Raw genomic sequence first — 13,507 nt, forward strand, 5'->3', positions numbered from 1 at the left:
AATGACCCAACCAGATCAGAGTCCCATCCCAACTACCTGTGCTGTCCTGCATGTGGCCACACAAAGACTACTGCTTTGCCTGGGCTCCTAGGGTGGTGGTTCCTCTGAATCAGCTAGTCAAGCAGGGAAGCTGCTGTCTGGCCCACATCCCCACACACCGGTTGAACAAAACCAAGAGTAAGGCAGCTAGAAGACAGCAAAGCCCAGACTGTATTTGTCCTGGGTATAAGTTAGATTACATTCAGGTAGTGATAAATTATAGACAGGACAAACCACACACATGGGACAGTCTCATTTAAATACAGAGGACAAGCCACAATGACCATAATTTATAAACAATTCCTACAGATTGAAATCAATGTGAAAACACCACAAAGGACTGGTTTTGAAGATTTCAAATGATGTAAACACGAGGAACAGCTACACTGAGACCACAAGTGGTTGTCCAATGCATTTGTGCAGCTTTGGCAAAGCAGAAAGGGGTGGTACCTGGGTGCAGGCCAGGTAGGATACATACCCTGGGCACACCACAGCCATTTCTGAGAGTGGTACAAGCCCAGTGCCAGCAGACTAAAGGGAAGGATCTGGACCTTTGGTTGTCTCACAATACCTATAACAGGATTTGTGGGGGGAGGGGGATGAGAATGGGGAACAAGGTTGGTGTGAGCCTAGAGTCTTGCACTAAGTAACCAAGCACTCTACTCCTGAGATACTTTCCTAGCTCCACCCCATGTCTTTAAAACCGTCTTGCTTTGTAACACAGAAAAGCCTCCAATTAACGGCTTACAGGCCTGTTCCACCTCCAGGGTATGAAGTACATCAGTGAATTCTTGGGCATGTGGAGGAAACAGCTTTGTCTCATTCTGTGAGCATGGTGCTCCCAGCAAGGCTGGTCAGCAGAGATACCTAGTGGACATAGGAGCCAGAGTGGGAGCTCTACAGCTATGCAGAACTACAGACTGCTGGCTGGGGAGCAGCATGTGTATAAAGTGCTACAGTCAAGTCTGAGGGCATTCAGACCACTCTTAGACCAACAAGTGTCATTTGCAGGCACCATCCAGCCCCACATATGGTCCCTTATGAGTACCCACTCCCAACTGCTGCTGCAATGGTGAGGCCTCAGAATAGACAAAAGGTTCCTTGTACCCAGGTGCAGTTTGTCCCCTCAGGGCCTTAGGGAAGGACTGCCAGACATAACACACTGCCTAGGCTTTGCAAACAATAGCTGCCATCTGTGAGGCCAATAAACGACAGGGTACTGTGTATACCCTACCATACCTCCCCTGTCGTGGGGATGAGGAGCTGGCAACATTGTACATCTGCTAGGCCAGGGCTGCACAGGGCTAGCTTCCCTGGAGCATTTAGGTGCACAAAATGAGGTCAGAGGCCCATCTGGATGGCCTGCATCCAGTGCTGCCAGACCCGAGAGCTTAAAGGAAGGGGTGTCCCCTGGGCTCTGCCTCCTTTCCCTAGAACTTCCTGTGATTGACAAGGAGATAGAGCACCAGCCTCAAGCAGAGGGCAGGCGAGCCAGAGCCCCATGCTCACCAACAGGCTGGTTCTAGGGCAGAGCAACAGCCACCATCTACCTAGCAGTTTCCATGTAACAATAAGACAAGGGCTGGAAATGTCTCAGGCTCCAGGAAGATGCTGTGGTTAGGGCTATAACTTAAGTCCCCTGCCAGTGAGCAGCTAACTTGGAACAGAGATAAGATTGAGTCTGACCCCTTATCTTGGCCCCTCTACTTAGTGTTGCCCTCAGGAACAGGCAAGTTGTCCACTCGGGTATCTTTGATGGCTCCAGCCTTCTTGGGCTTCTGCTTGGCTTTCCTCAGCATGTGAACCTATTCCAAAAGGGGGAAGGAGTCAGAGAACCCATGGTGACAGCCCTAGCCTAGGACTCCAGGAGACTGAATTTCTTCCAGAGAAGGGAAGGACCTGTTAGAGCTGCCTAGTGGGTGGTATCTTCAGCCCTGAGGGCACCTTCTCTCTACCAAGAAGGAATGCTCTTGAAATGTTGGATGCCCTCACCGGGGCCTCATGATCTCCAGGGTCTGAGGAGGCTAAGGCCTGTGTCCATTTAGCCCCCAAAGGACATCAACCTGCCCTGCCCACATACCTTAGGGCCAGCAGCAGAGATGATCATGTGCCCCGGGGCCTGAACCCAGGGCTCACCATCCACCTGCACTGGAATAGCCTTGAGGAGAGTGACACGGAAGTAGGAGCCCTGGGCGATGCGGATTCCTGAGCGCAACCCACCCTGTACCTGTCCCTGAGCAGGGAAGGAGATGTGTTCAGTGGGGCCCAAGGAGCACCACAGGGTCCACCTGCCAACCCACCAGTGCTCACCATGTGCATGACACCTGTCACACCCACCACCTCCAAAAGCCCGTCGTCCATGCGCGGTTTCTCAAATCTTGAGTCACTGTCAGAGCCCCACAGGTCAGCCCCTGAACCCCAGCTGCCCCAAGAAGATGGAGAGATACACATAAGTTAAGCATAGGGCTAGTGCCCAGCCCAAGCTATGCAGGGTCCATCCCAGGAGCCCAGCCTCTGCACCTGGGGATGTTGATGAAGATGAGGCCCTCAATACTGGGCAGCTCCACTTCCTGTTGCTCCACCTGCAGTCGGATCTCTTTATGCAGGCTGCGAGAGTGGCTGATCTTCTGCAGCCCTACACGCACATACACACCCTTGTTGTGGAACCTGCCGGAGGAAAAGTAGACACCTGCTATTATCAGGTAAAGAACACTGGCTTCCGAGAACGGCTGGGTCCCCAGCTCTGCCCTCTAGATACCTGCTTGTGAACTTGCCAGGCTCCTCCTCCCGTGCCAGGTGGAAGTCTAGGCTGAGCTCTGCGTCGATACCAATGCCACAGTAGTTACTCATCTGAACAATCTGGAGACAGGATGTCAGCAGGATGCGGCCAGTTCCTGTGTCAGCTACCTCTAACCCTACTCTGATGTTGTCACAGGGGTGCCTCTGCTCAAATGCCATAGCCCCTCAGTGAGGAATGCCCTCCATAGGCTCTGGAGCTAGCCAGCTACTGCTCTGCCTTGGGTCTAGTCCAGAGAGATGATGCTGGTACCCTCAAGTGGCTGGGAGGAAGAGAGCTCATCAGCAGGAGGAGGGTCACATGCAAGAGCTTAGCAGATGTCACATAGGTACCTTGGGGGGCTCTGTGTCCACCACACTGTTCTCCATACTACCAGTCTCACGGGCATCCAGGAGAATGGTCCAGCGGTCCATAAGCACAGAATCAGCCTCATCCACAGACACCAACATGGAGAATGGGTCCTCACCACTATAGCCTGCCCCCCAGCGGAGGACTCGGCCAAGGTCATTCCCTGGGAAACAAGAGAGAGCAATGACCCACAAATCACAATGAGGCTGGAGCAAATTTGGTTAGGGACAGCCCTGAGGCCTGCAGGTTGATGGCTGAGCCCACCTGTTCCCAGAGGTAGGATGGCCACAGATGGCTCCGGGCAAGCAAGATGGTGCCTTGTCTCCTCTAGGGCAGTGAGCACCCAGCCCACAGTGCCATCCCCACCACATACCAGCACCCGAAAACAAGGCACCTGGGAAAACATGTGGAACCTGCAAGGAAAACAGTGTTCAGTGGAACCTGGCCACTGATCCTTGCTCTGTCCAGCCCTTTCCTTGTCCATCTCTGGCCACATGGAAGATTTGAAGGTTCCAGCACAGTCCCAACTGGAATTCTCACTAGCAACATAGGGATGCGGATGCTCCTGTATGTCAGGAAAATCCCAGACTCACCCAGGAAGAGGTCCCCCGTTAGTCAGCTCAAAGACCTGATGTGGGTTTAACAGCTTCCGGAAACTGTAGAGCAGGTCTCTGCCCTTGAGGCCCCCACTCTTGGGGTTCACAAACACGAGGAGGGGACAGCAGTCAGAGGGCAGCTTCGTGTGCTACAAGGTAGAGGGCTGAATTAGGCTAGGGTCCCCATTGAAGCTGCCAGAGTCCAACCCAAGATCCTAAGCCAGACCAGTCCCTACTGAGGAAGCTGTGCCCTCACACTGAGGCCCAGTGGTCTATGTTCTATATCCCTTCCTGCGGGTCACCCACAGCCTGGCAGCTTCCTGGAGTGCTAGGCACAAAAAGGCCAGGGCCAGGGCCATAGCCACTGTGACATGTCAAGGTATCATACAAACCCACTTGGCCACAAAGCTAGACCCAGAATGGAAGCCCACAGGATCCTGCCTGTACCACCAGCCAGATAGACTAAGGCCTGGCCCTTGAGCAACTATTATCCTCTTTGGAGGTCAGTAGCTACCGGGGGGGGGGGGGGGGGGGGGTTGGAGTGACAGCTTAGTGGCTAAGGTGCTTGCCTTGGAAGTCTGGGAACTCAGGTTCAATCCCCCCGCCCCCAGTACTCACATAAGCCATTATGCACAAGGTGACACATGATCTGAAGTTCATTTGCAGTGGCCAGAAGTCCTGGCATACCCATTCTTTCCCCCTCCCTCCCCTCTTTCTCTTAAATAAATAAATAAAATATATTTTAAAAATAGCTACCAGAGTCCCACCTGTCACATGGCAGCCAGAAGGGCTCAGTTTATAGAGCAGCCACAAATCCCTCATTGGCCATAAGACAGAACTCATCTCCCCACACATAACCCCAAGAAACAGTGCCCAGAAGTCTAGACACAGTGGGCTGGTTCAGGTCCCTATAATGGGATGGGTGACAAAAGACAGACAGGTCAAGTACAGACACAGGGTGGGCAATAGCACACGGGCTAGACCGTGGCTGGGGCAAGGACACACTTGGGCCGGAGGACCCACCGGGAAGGCAGAGCCACCTGCACTCACCACTTACCCACTCGCCCCAGGGCGGGCAGCTAACAGGAAAAAGAAAGCAGGTGTTGGCCTCATACCCAGCTCTGCCACAGAGCAAGTGAGGTTAGGGCTAGGGCTGACAGACAGGAAGCTTTAACCTGTGCCCTTAAGATGAGGACAGCCACCTCCAGGACAAGATCAGGTGAGCAGGGGTGTTACCTATTCCTGCTAGCCTCCCAAACTCATTCTCTAATTTTGCGTGGACTTGGGTCAGAGGTCAAGGGCTAGAATTCAGGGTCCAACCAACTATGGGCACTCGCAGAGGCCTGTGGGATCTACAAGGGTGAGAAAGGGCTAAGAACTAGTCTGCTGTGAAAGTACTGGATAGGGCACAGACTCTTGCACTCCACAAGTGCTGTGTTCACAGTGGACTTCTTCCTGGCACTGCCAGATCATATGGGCAGTACCTAGTTAGAGAGCTCCACCTACTGGCCAAAGGTCAGTGTCCCCAGGCACAGAGCTGGGGGTGGGGCCAGCGGCATACTGAGAGAGGAAAGGGCATACTGGTATATGGTCACAACTCTCTCTGGCCCTTCATAGTCATGGGGACCCACCCTGTTTATTTCATGTTCCAGAAGCTGTGTTTTATGATCTTCCTAGTAGGGTAGAGTCCTGTGGTGGACTGGGTGGCCATTTTAGTCCCAAGTATCAGGTCTAACCCACTGACCAGCCTTAGACTCTCTTAATCTAAACTGGCCAGCCTTGCCCTTCCTAGACTATTCTAAGGTATGACCTTGGTCTCACCAACCAGCCCCAGCAAACTCAAGGAAGACACTGGAGGAAAGCCATCTGGCAGTTAGAATGCACCTCTTGGGGGCTGAGAAGCTGGCCTGGGAACCATAATGACTCACCAGTACATCTGGAAGCACCAGTGCAGTCAGTGGCCGGCCATGCACCGCTGTGTCCCTGACCAGCATGTATAGCCGTTCAGCCTCTGCGAAACAAGTGACATCCAGAACCACCGCACCTGCCAAATATGAGCCAAGGCTCAGGGCGGGCCTGTCCTGTGTACCCCGCCCCCAGGGCACCCAAGTCAGGTCATGTTCTGGGCAACTGCCAAAGGCTCAACCAGTGCAAGCTCTTCTGCCCTACTCCAGGAACACCCACCAGGCAGCCGCTTACCTTGTAAGGAGTAGACATGACTCACGGACACCACAGCAGCTGCAGAGACAGGTTGCAGTCAGGATGACATGCCAAGGCTCAGCCCTGACGTCCCTCCTGAGGACTTCCATATCCAGGGTACAGCCACCTTGGCAGCCCTGACCTGGTTTTTGGGGCCAGCATCCCGGGAAATGTTCATGCCCTATTCCTAAAGATGACCAGGCACATCCCCCATGCCCAAGGGAGCAGAGACTAAGCGTTTTGGGCAACACCACACAGAGGGGAGCCAGACTCGGAGGAAGTGCCATGGGCTGGCCTGGCATAAAAACTGAACTTGGGCTTCAGATAGCATGTAAAGGGGCAGGAAGACCCAGGCTTAGCACCACACCCCCACTGCCCAGTCTGAATCCTCTCTCAGCCAGAGTCTTAGCTGGTCTAAGGTCACACCTTTGGTGGCCATAGCCTCATGCAGCAGGTTGCTGTAGTCCTGAGGGGACAGGCCAGGAGGCAGGCCACCCACGAACAGGGAGACATGTGGGGCCATGGGCTTGCTCTCAGCAATGTAGAACCGCGTCTGGCTCACCTGACGCACAGATGTCTACAGGGAGAATAAGAACAGGGCATATTGGGCAGTAGTGCCAGCACCACTTCCTGGCAGGTGAGTGCCCAGCCTCAGTGACACTCCTCTACAGGATGTGGCTGAGAGCTGACAGCTTACAGTTTCTTGGGAACTGTTGTCCCAAAACCACTGACCTGTCGGATGTCCCAAAGCCGGTCTAGCAGGGGCTCCTCATCCACGAGCACTGTCCGCTGGACTGTAAGGTTGAGGGCCAAAGCCTGTCAAAAGTGTGCTCCTCTCCACGTCTGCAAACAGCTGCTCTGAGGCACGTGGAGATGCAGGTGGGACTGGGAAGGACTGGGTATGATCAGTCAGAAAGGCAGGGTCTGGCCCTGGTGTCCTGGTGACCTTAGAGGACCTCCCAAGGCAGCAGGCCCAGGCCTGCTATATGCAAGGACCTGAGGCACACAGCCCACTCACCTTGCCTGCTGCCCATGAGCACCTCAACCAGCTGGAAGCTCTCTGGATCCTCAGCCTGTATAGCAGTGAAATGTCAGGCCTATGGCTGACCCCTCCCACTTCCTCAGAACACCCAGAGGGACAGTGGCCTGACCACTAGGTAGGTGAACCCCAACTCAGGAAGGACTGAACAGTGTACATACCTGGCGTCCAAACAGTGGGAGGACCTCTTGCACCACTGTCCGTGCTATGCTCTGTGGGGTCACACGGATGGACACGTAGGCTACACCCACCCTGTGGGGGAAAGTCTTGAAGCTTGGGCCTTTGATTCCCACATTCTCCCTCCCTCAAAAGATCCTGTGCCTTAGGTCTCACTTAAGCCAGCCAGGGTAGATCTTCAAAATCTCCTGAGCACGGGGCAAAGAGCGGATGACCCAGGCCTCAGGCATGGAATCTCTGGGCCCAGAGCTTCTGTTGGTCTCTTCGTCAGTGGTCCCACCATTCCCAGCCTTCCCCAAGGCCTGGGCATCACCAGCTATTGAGGACAGGGGCAGTGCTTGAAGTTCAAAGTCCCTAGGGTCCTCACTGACATGGTAGGCTCGCAGTGCTGCCTCCTGCAGAGGGTGGGGAAGGTATTGGGAGACCAGGTAAGCAGGTGACTCCAGGTATGGTGGCATTGAGCCTTGGAGACATCCCAAGCTCTTGCCTGCATGCTCATCCTTACCAGCACCTCCTCATTCCTGGCCAGGCGGGACACTGTGACCAGGCGGAACTGATTTTTCCTCATGGAGTCATTACCATCAAAGACCTTCAGGATCTGTTTACCTGGGGGAGGGGGAGATTGCAGCTGAGAATGCCAGGGGTTTGAGGTAGGGTGGAAGGGCGGTGGCTAGAAGGGATACTTACTTGATTCTGTAGCTGCCAGCACCTCTCTGCCTGCACCTGTGGTAGCACTTCCATCTAGGCCTTCATCCCCATCACCTGCAAGACAGACAAGGGCCTTGTACTCAGCACCTGGCCCAATAACAACAGACTCCCAGGCTGGATCCCCCTCCTCACCAAGCTCCAGGGTTATGGTCTCAGGTATTCGGAAGCAATGCATCTTGCTGAAGTTGCGGGACAGCAGGCGCACACATGCAGGAGGCAGGATCATGGAACGCAGACGCCCAAATGTGCACTCAGGGGCAAGCGCTGTAGAGCACACTGAGTGGGCCTGGGGGGACATGATGTGTAAGCCTGGAGCCCTGGGCAGGAAGCTGGCCAACTCTACCTCTACCAGGATGGGCTACCAAGATGGTGTGCAGAAGCACTCCATAGCCACAAACAGCAGGATGCAGACCACTTGAAAGGAGTCCTCCCCATGTGCCCTGTCATGGGGCCCAGCCCCACTTAGATGCTGCACCCCTCTTGTCCCACATTCAAGGGTCCTACTTCCCATCCCACCCGTGCCCACCTGTACACCACACCACTCGCAGCGCACACCAGCCAACACATCCGAGGAGCCACAAGTCTTCCTGCAGACTTCACAGCGTGCGCCAGAAGGCAGGTTTCCCTCCCGCCAGTGATGGTGGTATATGTCCTGGGGAGGGGAGCTGTCAGTGGCTCAGTCAGTCACGCCTACTGACCCTACTCCTATCCTAGTACCTGCACACTCACATAGTCCTGGTGTCCATCCTGATGGCACTGACGGCAGTCGCTGCAGGCGAAGGGCACACAGTCGGGGTGAACGTGCAGCTCACACACTGGGGGGTGGGCAAGGTTAGGGGTCTCTTGCCACACCCCTGCCCTCCTCATCAACCTCTCATGTGGAGTTGGTCCTAATCCCAACTCCTGCCAATCTGGACCCACTTCCTTTAGTCTGACTGCTTCTTTTCCAGTTACATCCCTGTAACTTAAGCCCCCCCAACAGCCCTTCCACCCATGTGCCTAATAAATTGCCGGCTATGCAGGGCAGCAGAGACCAGGCCCCCTGGGTTGAAGGGCTCAGGCCCAGGGGGCCACAGGACCCCGTGGTACCTTCACACCGGAACGCGGGTGCCTCCAGGCCCTTGCGGCAGACTGCACAGAACTTGCGCTTGTAGAGCCCAAGGGGCCCAAAGCAGTGGGCTACAGGGACCTGCAGGAGCAGAACAAATCTCAGAACTGGACCTGCCTAGTCCTTCAGCTTCCACCCTGGTGGCCCTGCATGGACCGGACCAGCAACTGCCTGTTCTGACAGAGGGCAGCTCCCTACCTCCCTCTGCATCCTCACAAGTCTGCAGCTAAGGCTAATCCTGCTCTGCCACCGAGATGGCCCGTCATGGGTCTGGCCTGGTGGACTGTGGTCAGGCAAAGGGCTCTCTCAGTTCACACGCACAGTCATGTAAGCACAGGTAACGGAGGCACATGTGCCACTATTCCTCTCTCCCCAGGCCAACGAGGCTTTCAAATGCCAGGTACCTGCCTCCTCAGAGTCAAGAGCTCTCAACATCCCCAAGTCTGCCCTCTGGGAAGCAATCACAGTGACTGTGAACAAGTGATAGCAGGTTGCCTTCCCATGAGAGCACATAGGAGAGATTGGGCTTTTACTCTGATTTATCCTTATCCTCAGACTTAAGTTAAAACATGCTCACTAAGGAAAACAGCCCAGGAAGATAGCACAATTAGAAAGGCAATGGTGGCCATGTATTTTTTAATGTCTACATCCTCCGAGGCATCACCATGCATATATTTAAAATCCTACTTATGTTTATCTTATTTGATAAAGCAAGATATAAAAGAAGAAGGAAGGAAGGAAGGAAGAAAGCTTTACAAAAAAAAAAAACCTATAGCCTCAACATGTCCACAGGAGTCCCACCCTGGTTGGTCTAGCATCCTGAGTGCCACCACCAGCCGTTAGCATCCTTGGGTCCTTCCATGATCAGACCTGGTAATCAAGTCCCTATCATCCACCCAACACTGCAGGGCAGCCAGCACAACCACATACAGTTCAGCAGCAGGAGAGCTTTTTGGCCCTGCTTCCCATTACCTAAACACACAAGCCCACTTCACATGCAGTCCTGCACTCTGAGCGCCACTCACCTGCACCAGCAGGTGGGTCCCACTCCCCAGCCAAGGAGGAGAAAAGGTGGGAGAATGGGAGTGTGGTAGGGGCCTGTAGTATGTAGAAGGTGAAGCTGACAACTGATAGAGAGACCTCAACACTATCAGCATTGTCATTACTCTCAGAAGGCCCTGTGTCTCATCAGGAGCTCACTGCACCATCCAGAGCCCTGTGGAGGGAGTTCAAGGGCACGAACCTCCTTCAGCTCCAAGGTTATGAGCTGAAAGTGTGTGCCACCATGCCTGGCACCTTCTGTTTTTTGTTGTTGTTGTTTTTTTTTTATATATAAGCCTGTTATGTTGAGACCTCTAAAAGTTTATGTGCATTTGTGAGAAACAACCCAGAGATTCCCATGTGTTCTTTGCTGTTTCCAAAGGTGATACCTTCAGAGTTGGTCAATATCACTGTCAGGGTGCTGACAGATATGCAGATCAAGCAGAGCATCCAGCCTCTAGAATCCCTCATTTAGCCCTTTTGTAGCCATACCTCTTCCCAACTTCTGAACTCTCTAAGCTGTTCCTCCAGCTTCCTCATTCGGATCATACAGTATGTGCCCTTTGACAGAGGCTTTTCTCTGCAGTTCCCTGGAGATCCACCCAGGGGGCTCAGCTCAACAGCTCCCCTCCCCCTACCCTTCTGATTGCAAGCAGGGCTCCCCTTTGCTGCTGAACCAGAGAGGCTAACCTGAAAATACAGAGGACAGCTAGGGGTCAGCACTCGATGACAGCCATGTACACTGCCTCCACTCACCCTTATTAGGCTGGCCGCGATGCTCGTGCATGGGGTCTTCACCTGCTTCAGGCATTTCTCATGGGACATGAAGTTGCAGACTGTGGGGAGAATTATGGAGTTGGCCTCACCTTGCTGGACAGCCCCCATCTGGCCCAGAAAGTAAGAGGTCCCAAGACTCAGCCTTGGACAGCAGGACCAAGGGCCATACCAGGGCATCAGTAACCCACAAAAGGGCCACTCTGCCAAAACTGATGGGGGCAGTTCCTACACTAAGTCAGTTTTTTTGTTTGTTTGTTTTTGTTTGGTTGGTTTTGGTTTTTTCAAGGTAGGATTTCACTCTAGCTCAGGCTGACCTGGAATTCATGTAATCTCAGGGTGGCCTTGAACTCACAGTGGTCCTGTTTCCTCTGCCTCCCGAATGCTAGGATTAAAGGCATGTGCCACCATGCCTGGCTCCTCTGAGTCAGTTGCTGTGGCATCCGAGCCCTATCCCACTAAGTGGCAGGGAATGTTCCTGCCATCCCATCATTGTGGAGGTAGGTGACAGCACCATGGGCTCTGTCTTCTATTGCCTTCTTTCACCTGTGCAGTGATGCCAAGGGACTGGCCTTCTACCTGCAGCCCTATATATCCCACCTTTGTGGGGTCCTGGGGTCTAGCTTCAAACCTGGAGCTTACTCAGCTGACACAGGCACAGCCTCCATCTCAATGGGACTCTGATATTACCTACCAGTGGATAGACAGAGCAGTGAAATGTTTCTGATCTGACAGAGAAAAGAGAGTGACCATCCCTATGCCACTGGTCAGTCTTAGAGGTCAGGACAACCTTGCCATCCCACTGGCAAAAGGTATCTTTGTGTGAGGGACCCTAGCCTGAGTTGTCTGCTCAGAACAAGCGTGCCACTTTGAGCAGGGCAGGAGCTACTTAGCCAGTCTTACCCTCACCTCCTGGCCTGGACACACTGTCCAAGACCCATACGCACCATACATTCTGGGGCAGTGGGCCTCTGGGCCAGCCTACTCAAAAGAAAACCAAAAGAGGGCCCGTCTGGGAAGTTCTCAAGGGGTGCCGTCAGCCCGCCCAGCCGGCTTGGCAGCTGGGTGGGAGCTGTGTTGGAACATGCCACACCTGGGAGGAGGTCCAGGCCCGGCTCCTCACGCAGCTAAGCCTGAGCAGAGCTATCATTAGGTCCCTCAGTGCAGGCGCACACACTTAAGACAAGGATGACCTGGACACATGGCCTAGACCAGCTCTGCTTGGCCTCTCCTGCTGCTCCAGCAGCTGGAGAAGCCAGACATGGGGGCCCCACCCGCCTCTGGACCAGCTGTCTCTACTCCTAGGCCCTGTAACTACCTCGACACGCACTCGCCCCACGCAGCTCCTTTGGCTTCCACGGCACCACACTGTGGCGACCCTGACCTCATCTCCTACTAGGGTACCAGGGAACCCAGAGACCCCAGGCCAGGAGGGACCAGCCCCAGGACAGGGCACGGACATCCTTTCTCCCCACCCCCGAAAGCGGGCGCAAACCTCCACAGGAAGGTCCTGTTCAGAGGACAAGGGATGTCTCCAAGGCCACCGCGGGGAGGAACAGGGCTCAAAGGTCAGGGCGGCTGCATTCCCCCCCACCCCGACGGAGGGCTGGGGCTCCTCCCCGGAGCAGCCTCGGGCCGCGGGGCGGGCGCTCACCGTCGCACAGGAAGCCAGCCAGACCCCAGATGAAGTCGGAGCAGAGGTGGCAGAAGGTGGGCTTGGTGAGCGTCACCTTGCGGAAGCTATGGCCCGGCGTAGCGTGGCCACCCGCCCGCTCTAGCTTCAGATGTGCGCGGCCTCCGGCGCCCAACACCGGGCTGCAGGCCGGGCTGCCGGGGCTCGGGGAGCCGCTGGCCCGCCAGGCCTGGGCCCCGGGCTCGGCTGCCGCGGCCATCCCCAGCCCGAACGCCCGAGGCCCCGGCGGCGGGAGGAGACCCGGTCAGGGCTGGGCAGAAGCCCACAAGCAGCGCCCGCTCCGGGCTTCCGACTGCGCCGCCCACTGCGCAGCCTCGCGTGGGCGGGGCCCTGAGGCCAGGACGGGCGGAGCCTCTCGATGGGCGGGGCTGTGTCATTTGGGGCGGGGCGTTTTGCAGGCGAGGCCCTCTCGGTCGTGGGACCTAGGCAGGCCTCCTTGTGGACTGTATGGAGTCCAGCTGGGACAAAGGCCAGGCCTTTCTTGCTGAGTTGTAGAGGTGGCTTAGTGCAGCTTGGATCTGCCATGGAGAGGTGGCACTGCCCGGGTGGCTTGTAGGGTCCAGCCCTCGGGCCCTAGTTAGACCTCAGTCAGGACCCAGTCGGCCAGAATTGGGGAGGAGGGCAGGTGAAGGTTGCTTCTGAGGGTTGTCCCTCTCCATAGAGTCCTGGGAAGCAGTCCTTAAAATAATTTCGTGGGTGTGGCGTGGCTGTCCCCACTGGTGAGTCAGGGAGAACCTTGTGGGAACAACCATAGCTAGCTGAGATCTTAAGCCAGCCTCCTCCAGCCGGCTCCCTCTCCACCATGGTAAGACTCCCCCCAGTGCACAGGTTTGGAATATGTCTCTTGAGGACCAGTATGCAGCAGAGAGGCAATCCTAGCATCCATGACTTTGTGTTGTCCTGATGGTGCTGGTGACTTTAGAGGCCGTGAGTCAGTCACCCTGCCCCCACTGTCAGTCTTCCTTCTGTGGACCGGGCCTGGGTAGGA

At 55.2% G+C, this 13,507-nt stretch overlaps 1 protein-coding gene across 4 annotated transcripts; it reads right to left on the reverse strand.

Annotated features, from left to right (window-relative positions):
• Positions 1-187: 187 nt before the first annotated feature.
• Positions 188-12,748, reverse strand: Dgkq (diacylglycerol kinase theta). Of its 4 annotated transcripts, none has more exons than XM_004656134.2 (23): positions 12,481-12,748; positions 10,809-10,888; positions 8,993-9,092; positions 8,633-8,718; positions 8,430-8,555; positions 8,036-8,189; positions 7,883-7,957; positions 7,701-7,801; positions 7,352-7,590; positions 7,180-7,270; positions 6,998-7,052; positions 6,712-6,773; positions 6,406-6,556; positions 5,980-6,018; positions 5,709-5,824; positions 3,778-3,929; positions 3,449-3,597; positions 3,169-3,347; positions 2,798-2,898; positions 2,560-2,706; positions 2,350-2,461; positions 2,120-2,272; positions 188-1,844 (listed from the first exon to the last, which is right to left on the reverse strand). In XM_004656134.2, exons 1-23 carry the CDS (start codon positions 12,716-12,718, stop codon positions 1,743-1,745), a joined length of 2,808 nt encoding a protein of 935 aa, XP_004656191.2. In that variant the 5' UTR covers positions 12,719-12,748; the 3' UTR covers positions 188-1,742. The 4 variants fall into 4 exon arrangements, with proteins under 4 accessions (XP_004656191.2, XP_045017656.1, XP_045017655.1 ...); XM_045161721.1 differs by having other exon boundaries at positions 8,430-8,568; positions 8,633-8,672; positions 12,481-12,611; XM_045161720.1 differs by lacking the exon at positions 2,120-2,272.
• Between the last annotated feature and the right edge of the window lie 759 nt (positions 12,749-13,507).

This window comes from Jaculus jaculus, chromosome 11, assembly GCF_020740685.1.
Source record: "Jaculus jaculus isolate mJacJac1 chromosome 11, mJacJac1.mat.Y.cur, whole genome shotgun sequence".
In the NCBI taxonomy this organism is placed as follows: Eukaryota; Metazoa; Chordata; class Mammalia; order Rodentia; family Dipodidae; genus Jaculus; species Jaculus jaculus.

Coding starts and splice junctions, on each gene's coding strand:
- Dgkq (XM_004656134.2), bottom strand. CDS start 12,718: ATGGCCGCGGCAGCCGAGCCCGGGGCCCAGGCCTGGCGGGCCAGCGGC. Junction 7,591..7,700: donor CCAGGAATGAGGAGGTGCTG/GTAAGGATGAGC, acceptor CACCCTCTGCAG/GAGGCAGCACTGCGAGCCTA. Junction 2,899..3,168: donor TGGACACAGAGCCCCCCAAG/GTACCTATGTGA, acceptor TCCTGTCTCCAG/ATTGTTCAGATGAGTAACTA.